Source organism: Rhinopithecus bieti, unplaced genomic scaffold (assembly GCF_001698545.2).
Source record: "Rhinopithecus bieti isolate Rb0 unplaced genomic scaffold, ASM169854v2 scaffold_56174, whole genome shotgun sequence".
NCBI lineage: Eukaryota > Metazoa > Chordata > Mammalia > Primates > Cercopithecidae > Rhinopithecus > Rhinopithecus bieti.
This window is the reverse complement of record NW_016824749.1, coordinates 4,513,234-4,522,242: the sequence shown is the minus strand read 5'-3', so window position 1 is coordinate 4,522,242 and position 9,009 is coordinate 4,513,234. Positions and strand designations below refer to the sequence as shown.

General features: G+C 44.0%; 1 protein-coding gene across 7 annotated transcripts in view; it reads right to left on the bottom strand.

Moving 5' to 3' along the window:
• LRP2BP (LRP2 binding protein) overlaps positions 1-9,009 on the bottom strand; it is a 39,238-nt gene that overhangs the window by 6,441 nt on the left and 23,788 nt on the right. For 2 of the 7 annotated variants that reach the window (XM_017862566.1, XM_017862571.1), the window contains exons 2-7: positions 5,875-5,998; positions 4,722-4,834; positions 3,442-3,555; positions 2,197-2,339; positions 2,015-2,120; positions 733-956 (exon numbers count right to left, since the gene is read on the bottom strand). In XM_017862566.1, coding sequence (XP_017718055.1) covers positions 733-956; positions 2,015-2,120; positions 2,197-2,339; positions 3,442-3,555; positions 4,722-4,834; positions 5,875-5,977 — 803 coding nt within the window. In that variant the 5' untranslated portion in view covers positions 5,978-5,998. Of the gene's footprint in view, positions 1-732; positions 957-2,014; positions 2,121-2,196; positions 2,340-3,441; positions 3,556-4,721; positions 4,835-5,874; positions 5,999-6,430; positions 6,594-9,009 lie in introns of all 7 variants that reach the window. The other 5 variants (XM_017862569.1, XM_017862570.1, XM_017862567.1 and 2 more) reach the window with 4 other exon arrangements.

Here is a 9,009-nt window from a genome sequence, read left to right as displayed (position 1 = left end):
TTGAGACGGAGTCTCGCTCTGCCCCCAGGCTGGAGTGCAGTGGCGTGATCTTGATCTCGGCTCACTGCAAGCTCCGCCTCCCGGGTTCCCACCATTCTCCTGCCTCAGCCTCCCAAGTAGCTGGGACTACAGGCGCCCGCCGCTATGCCTGGCTAATTTTTTTTTTTGTATTTTTAGTAGAGATGGGGTTTCACTGTGTTAGCCAGGATGGTCTCGATCTCCTGACCTCGTGATCTGCCCACCTCGGCCTCCCAAAGTGCTGGGATTACAGGCGTGAGCCACCGCGCCCGGCCAGCTACCATTGTTAATACCGCAGAAAGCTCTGTGAAGGATTTGGCATAGAACATCTAGTAGGCATTCTTGTCAATGCTTTCATCCAGTTTATTCCAACACTACTGCTAGGGTTTGAATAATAAGTTCCCTCCAAAATCCAGTGTTGCTAGTGTCATCGTATCAAGAGGTGCAGCCCTCAAGAGGCGATGAGGCCATGAGAGCACCTCCCTCATGAATAGGACTGAAGCCCTTTCTATAAAAGAGGTTTCCTGTAGCTTTCCGCTGTCACGTGAGGACATGATGGTCCTCCCCTCTGGAGGTTGCAGCCCTCACCAGACAACCACACCTACCTTGATCTTGAACTTCCTGGCCTCTGGAACCGTGAGAAATAAATTTCTGTTTCTTAATACCTAGTGTGGTATTCTGTTACAGCAGCACAAAACAGACAAAGACATTCACCTTTTAGAAAATGCAACACACTTTGTAAAAAATTTCATCTTATAGTAATACTCCACGAGATTCCCTTGAGCGTAGACATTTCCGCGTTCTGCTGCTTCTCTTAAGCAATGCAGGGCAGCTTCTGTATCCTGCCGGATGCCTTGTCCATACAAGTACATGAGACCAAGTGCACCCTGGGACTCCAGATTTCCATTGCCACATGCTTCTGAATGCCAGTAAAATGCCTAAGAAAAGCACAGTTTCATCATTGCATTTATGATCCACTAGATGAAATTATAAGGGAATACTAGACAGAAGAGAAATCTGTGGTTCCTAGATAGCACTATTAATCATCTCTAGGAGAGAGCTGTAGGCCTTTGGACGCATTTCACAGTAGCACACATGCCTAACACTGTGTGGAGGTGAGTTCCTCTGCTGTCTCTCTGCAGTGCAGATGAGGTCACAGTCCAGACAGCTTGTGGCAGAGAAGGACCAGCTGTCCTAGGTTTCAGGATTTGGGGACCTTCCAGAGTAGGGATCAGGAAGGTGCCAAATAGGAACTAAGTGTCTGAAAGGCATGCGGCCCAGCAGAGGAGAGGAGACTGCTGATGGTAAGGGAGAGTTCAAGCTCCCTGTGGATTCTAGAGATGGCAGCTCCTGCAGTCAAAGGCAACCCCGATAAACGCTGTATGTAGCCTCAAGCACATTTGCCTCACACTCCGCTACAGTGAATTTGAACTCATTGACAAAATTCCAGGTGGCTGCTCATCTATCCGAAGATGGCCTTAGTTATTATATGCCTCATGCAAACTTGCCATTAACTCCTCTCCTACAAGTAGGACTCGGCCCCCATTTCCTTCTCCCTATAGGATTTTTTTGGAAACTGTTTCAACCGTGGATGAAAGATTATATTTCTGTGAAAATCTTAGATGGACTTTATTTGTAACTAATTCTTAGTATATTTTATTTATTAGTATCAATTATTTCTCAAGTCACTGCTAATATTCATCTATTCATGATTAAAAGGATTTTGGCCGTAATTTCAGGGCTGTTTCTCTTCTTTTAGCTTTGATACTATAGTATACAAAATACTCTCACATTCATGGTTTCCTTCAATAGAGGTAGGGAAGGGGACATTTATAAATAAAAGGGCTTTGAGATCCTAAAATGTACACTTTCTTTACATTTTAAGGAAATACAAGAGAGATTTAAAACCACATTCCCCACCATTTTCTCAAAAAAAGTAGTGTAACAAATATTAATCTAAATAGAACACTAGCATTAAAAAAGAGGGGAATGTCACCTTTTCTAACTCCTTGGGCTCCTTGGTTGAGTAATACAGCCCGAGCATACTTTGAGCCTTCACACTAGCTTTGGGATTTCCATTGTCTGCTGCGAAAAGCCACAGTCTACGAGAAAGCGAGGCACGTTATTCTTGGTTTCAGCATTCCATTCAAACCTAACCTTGTTCCCAGGTGGGATTACCTTTCGGCTTCCTCATTTGATCGTTTAACACCTTTTCCTTCATAATAAGCTCTTCCGAGGTTGTAAGCAGCTGCAAATTTTAAGTGTCTTGCTTTGGGACATGGAGAATCAAGGATTTTCTTCATATAGTCCACCCCTTTCTCCTTCGACAAAAGAAAGAGCAAAAAACCCTAGTTTTTCGTTGTTCCCAAACTGAATTTCTTTCTCCCAGTAAGGCTGTGAAGTGTCCGTCCCCTGACATGATGCGTAATACTGTGAATCTCTGCCCAAGAGTTACGATTGTCCTGGATGCTGCAGGGCAAGCGGTAAGGACGAAAAGAATCTCTAAAAGCACATTTCCTCTCCAGGCACTCCCATTCCTCTCCAGGCACTCCCAGGAGCTCTGGGGTATAAGAAATTTCCTTCCTTTTACAGCTGCCTGAGTTGATTTAAGTCTCAATATGGGCTTCCTTTTCTCTCTCCTCCCTCCCATCTAATAACCCTTATCCTGAATCAGCACAGTTCTTAGAACTGACTAAAAGGCAAGAACGGCCAGGAACTTCTTTCACATTTATAATTCTTACAATAACCTTGGGAGCCCCTAACAAACACCATCTTCCACTCAAGCATACTTTTACTGTGTGCTCATAGTTTGTATCTAATATACAAATCTTATGCATTAATACAACATCTGCTTTGTGGTCACAAGGAAAGCATGAAAGGTATTCTAACCACTAGCAGGAACAGATCTGCACCCTGCACCCCCAGATCCATCAGACACAAACCTTCAAACATCACCCAAAAGAAGAAAATAATACTGGACAATCAAATATATTTTGATTTTTGTTTGAGACAGAGTCTTGCTCTGTCACTCAGGCTGGAGTGCAGTGGCATGATCTTGGCTCACTGCAGCCTCCCGGGTAGCTGGGAATACAAGCATGCACCACCACGCCAGGCTAATTTTTGTATTTTTAGTAGACCCTGGCCAACATGGTGAAATCCTGCCTCTATTAAAAATACAAAAATTAGCCAGGCATGGTGGCAGTGCCTGTAATTCCAGTTACTCTTAAGGCTGAGGCAGGAGAATCACTTGAACCCAGGAAGTGGAGGTTGCAGTGAGCCGAGGTCATGCCACTGCCCTCCAGCCTGGGTGACACAGCGAGACTCTGTCTCAAAAAAAAAAAAGTATTAAAATATAATTTTAATTGTGTCCAACAATCCACTGACAATGAAATCTTAACCACTGTGACCAAGACACTAACTTACAGCATTCAGAATGGTCCCCAGCCCGTCATAGTACATCACTCCCAGCTGGTAAGTGGCTTGATGGTCGCTCTCCTCGATTTCTTCAAACTGTTCTAATGCTTCTTCATACCATCCCTAGAAGCGCCCAGAAGATATGTAATTATTTCTATTATGATCTTTAAGTAATCCCAAAGGCACCAAGTGGCCAAGTGTTTCTGCCCAAGTTAAACACACGGTTAACAAGCAGTGCAGCCACATCTGAACCCGTGCCTCATGCTGACGAAGCACGCGCTCTGCCATGGCGCTCTGCCATCCTCAGAGTGACAGGTGCACAATGAGCCCTCAGCAAACATTTGTTGCCAGGATAGATGAAGGTGCCGTTGAAAAGTGAGAGAGTAAGTGGGATATAGGTGAACAGCTGCCCAAATAGTCAACGAATGGTGAAGGACAGTCTGTCCCTTTTCAAGTCTTCCCGGGGAAATCAGTGAAAAACCGAAACTACATTACTGAAGTTGGGGGGACAGCTGGCATAGCCGTGCCTCAGTCTACTTCCCAGGTTATCACAACAAGATGTGGAGAACGAGGGCGATTTCCTCCTATGCTGTCCAGAACAACTAAAGCCGCCTCTAAGTACTAGATAAAAATCAGGGCTTCAATTATTAATATGAATATATCTGATAATATAAATATAATTTTTTTTTGAGAGGGAGTCTCATTCTGTCACCCAGGCTGGAGTGCAGTGGCACAATCTTGGCTCACTGCAACCTCTGCCTCCTGGGTTCAAGCAGTTCTCTGCCTCAGTCTCCCAAGTAGCTGGGATTACAGATGTGCACCACCATGCCTGGCTATTTCTTTTTTTTTTTTTAGTAGAGGCGGGGTTTAGCTATGTTGGAGAGGCTGGTCTCCCAACTCCTGACCTCAGGTGATCCACCTGCCTCGGCCTCCCAAAGCACTGGGATTACAGGTGTGAGCCACCACACCCGGCCTGATAATATAATTTGTATTATTAAATATTTTGAGCAAATATATAAAAATTTGATTTTTAATCTATAGTGTGAAATGGATTTTATACTAAAATGACTCCCACAAATGGCTTTCGTGACATGGATTTTATGAAGAAAGGTCAGGTAGCTCCTCAAGCTGGCAGCACTGTATCCCACTGTTAAAGTCACAGCCATAGTCTATGTAATGGGACAGAATTTCCCTGGTATAACACAGTAAGAAACTCTACATGAAATTTTTGTCTCAGGATCTAACAACAGAATTATAGGAAATGAAAACAAATAAACAAAAAATGATACCTCTTCAAAATATAGTTGACCTCTCAGGAAATATGCCAGAGTGTCTCCTTTCAGTATTCTTTCCTTCAAGAGCTGCAATGCCTTATCCACCAAATTAGCATGGGTGTAATGATCTGATTTTTAAAAGGTAAGGAATTCCATTAACCACATAATAGGAATTTTCTCTCCTGAAGTAATGAATCATATAAAATCCATCTAACACTGTTGACTATTTCTTTCCAGTGCTCATTCCTACAGCTGGCCTCCTTAGCTCAAGGAAGAAATATTACCTGAAAAAAGGGCATGGTCACAGTACCTAACACTGTGCCTTGTATAATAAAGCAATACTGGCCGGGTGCGGTGGCTCACGCCTGTAAATCTCAACACTCTGGGAGGGCAAGGCGGGCAGATCACCTGAGGTTGGGAGTTCAAGACTAGTCTGACCAATGTGGAGAAACCCCGACTCTACCAAAACTACAAAACTGGGGGGTGTGGTGGTGCATGCCTGTAATCCCAGCTACTCGAGAGACTCAGGCAGGCGGAGGCTGCGGTGAGCCAAGATCGCATCACTGCACTCAAGCCTGGGCAACAAGAGCAAAACTCCATCTCAAAAACAAAAACAAAAAAAGCAATACTTGTGGATTGGTTTCGCACTAACCCTGCTTATGGCCAAGTAGAGCCCTAGCAGTGCAGGGCTAGGTATAAGTCTACGCATTGGTTTGTCTTCCATGGGCAAAGCTGTCTGGAGAGGTGAGTTAAATTCTTAATTTGAGCCTTAATGAGAGCTCCTCTAACCAAATGAGCAATCCATCCCTAATATAATATTTTTAAGGCTATAGAGAAAATCAGATATTTAAATAATAATTGCAAGTAAAGCATGGCATTGTTCTCTTGAACAAACACGACATCTGGCTTGTGTCTTCTAGAAGCATGTCCTTAAGTCCTGAGAGTAAACTCAAGACCTAACCATCTGTGAGACCTCACTGACGATTTGCTACCAGATAAATGAGCAATTTCACAGATTCTTGTGGGAAAACTCAAAAGGTCTGTAATGATTAACCACTTCCTTGAAATCAATCAAACACAGTATTTCTTGTCTCGTTTGCTCTAGCATACAAAATGAACTGTTAGTGAAAGTATTTTCCAAGGGAAGCTTAAATATTAGGATTCGTACCAGTCTTTTCCTTTTCCATTGGAAGGATTTTGGTTTTAGCAGCATATTGAGATATGGCGGCATAAAAGGGGTTCTTGGGCAACTTTTCACTGGTCAACTTCATCCTTTTTCCACAATGTGTATTCTGTAAGCAAGAATAAAAAAATAAGGTGATAGAAATGTCTTCCTCCAGCAAAGTGCAAAAAGAGACTATTCCCACCAGGCGCTCATTATGAAAAGCATCCTTCCCTCATGGCCTAGATAGAACACCAACCACCGACTCTAGGACGTGAACATTCTTTCCTAGGACATCAAGACCCTCCCCAGGTGAGAGACAGCCATTCTCCATGTCATTTTCCACAGCATGGCATTCACCATGAGACCTGTTTGCACGTCCTGTCTGGCTATGGGTTTATACATTAAGATGGGTCATGTCGCCCAGCACAAGCATTGCCCCTTAGGGGACCTGGTGACACTGCCCACAGAGACAGCTCTTCTGCACCGGTACTTTCTGTGCCCTTGTAACTGACACTCATTGGACGAATCCATTTCAAATTAAAGCACGTGTCTATTTTACCTGGGAATACACTTTATTTTAGCTGTGTTGTTCAGTTTTATCTTCCTGTCTGTATCGGATTGCCATGTTATAAGATGGATCACAGTTGAATGGTAAATCAGTGTCTTCATATAAAATGTAGAGGTCACCTCATTGGGGGTGAAGGAGTCCAGGTTGGCCTAAGCTGAGGGTAGTGAGACAGCAAACTCAGTTGTTGCTACGCTTTTGTGTTTACTCCTTGGCATTCCACTGTTACGGCTTACTTTCACCAATCAGAAACAAGCTTCCAGCAAAGGTTCCTGATTGGTGGTCAAGAGAAGAAATCGAGAGACCCTTACTGTGATTGGAAAGCTGCATTTTTATATCATTACATGATGCTCTTTCAGACAATAAGTTGCTTAAGTGAGAATGAAATGCAGAAAAAAGGAACATTTAGTAGAGGAAAAAAATCACTGAATTATCTTTGATTTTGGAAGAGTCATTTAATCTTTTTAAGAGTCAATTTCCTCATCTTTAGTTTGGACTATAGGTGGTCTGAATTAGAGGATTTTATAATGTTCCTTTTTAGATATATATAATTCTTGATTATATAATTCCCCAAATCTTATGGCTGCCTTTAGTGAATATAAAATTTCCCAATGAGCTTTACTCAGGGGGAAGCAACATTAGGTAAGGTATTAAGAAGAAAACCCCTATAGGATGATGCAGATAGCACTCATTTATGACTGAGAGATTGGATATGGAAGTTTTATTTTCACCGAAGACATTAACTCAATATGCTACTTCCTCAAAAGGCTAAGAAAACCTGGGCATATTCAGGAAGGGCATCAGAAATGAAACAAATCAGAAAACAATACCTTACCTTGTTTAAACTCATGTTGCCTTTTGTGGTTAGAAGACTGCCCATGGTTTTTGTTGCTGTAGCTTAAAAGAAGTTTTGGAGACATTTGGAAAACAAAATCAAAGATTTTTTGAGCTCTTATTAAATGCCAAGTATTGACCTTTGTTGTAAGGCTTTCTAGGCAGCTCCGACAAAATTTTATGAAATAAGGTCCATTATGAGACTCATTTAATGTATGGGGAAACCAAGGGACAGTGGGGAAGTTAAGTAACTTGCCCAAGGCCACAGGGCTAGTTAAGGACAGGTAAGCAGAACAGCCGGCATGTCCCAGCACCTGCACACTTTCTCTCTCTCTCTCTCTCTCTCTCTCTCTCTCTCTCTCTCTCTCTCTCTCTGTCTGTCTCTCTCTCTCTCTCTCTGTCTCTCTCTCTCTCTGAGACAGGGTCTCACTCTGTCATCCAGGCTAGAGTGCAGTGGTACAATCATAGCTCTCACTGCAGCCTCAACCTTCTGGGCTCACGAGATCCATCCACCTCAGCCTCCCAACTACTTGGGACTCCAGCCATGTGCCATCACATCCAGCTAATTCCTTAAAATTTTTGTAGAGATGGGGTCTCCATGTTATGCAGGCTGGTCTCAAGTTCCTGGGTTCCAGCAATCCTCCTGTCTCAGCTTCCCAGTGTGCTGGGGTTACCAGAGTGAGTCACCGTGCCCAGGCTGCACTTCTTTATTCTATTCTGTCTTTCCAAAAGGAAAACTCTCCAAAAGCAAAACTAATATGAGCTTTTAACATGACAAGTCTCTTGTAAGAGGATAATCCAAAATTTAGTACTTTTTTAATTAGAAAAAATGAACACAAAGAGAAGATTGAAAACAGCAAGAGGATGTATTTATCTCTGCCAAATCTTGGGATTAGGTATAAAATCATTATTTGAAACTTAACAACTCTTTGCATAATATGTTGCAAATTTAGAAAATTCTATAATAGAATTTGTAGACAGTAATTGATAATATAGAATCTGAAAGAAATCTGTGATTTTAAGGGAAAAGCAGGTGGCATGGATGCTAAGGGTGCCCTTCTCAAATCCTCTTTTGGAGATGGTACCCCCTCATCCCCAGCTACTGTGGATGTTGAAGGAAAACAGCTCACCGCTGTTCCTTCTCCATAGCTTTGTCCACAGCCACACAAGTCCCCTCCTCCAGGACACTTTGCTCCCTCTTTCTTGGAGACAGACCACTCCCCGATTAGGAGAGCCCGTCTGCCACGCATCTTGAGCATCCCTGCACATTCTTGCTGGATGTGTCAAGAATGCAAGGCTGGCTCTGCTGTTTACATGGGCCATTCTCAAGGTTGTGTTTGCAGCAAGTAATCTTGAAGAAGGAGGCAAAGTCTCCTCACAGACAAACAGCAGGGCTGCTTCTCTAAAGAGCAGTGGATCCCCCAAGGGCAGGGTTCCTCTGTTATAATGCGGTGTTCCCCCGCTATAACGCCGTCCTCCCCCGCTATAACGCCGTCTCCCCCCGCTGTAACGCCGTCTCCCCCCGCTGTAACGCCGTCTCCTCCGCTGTAACGCCGTCTCCCCCGCTGTACGGCCGTCCTCCCCCCGCTGTAACGCCGTCCTCCCCCCGCTGTAACGCCGTCCTCCCCGCTGTAACGCCGTCCTCCCCGCTGTAACGCCGTCCCCCCCCGCTGTAACGCCGTCTCCCCCCGCTGTAACGCCGTCCCCCCCCGCTGTAACGCCGTCCTCCCCGCTGTAAC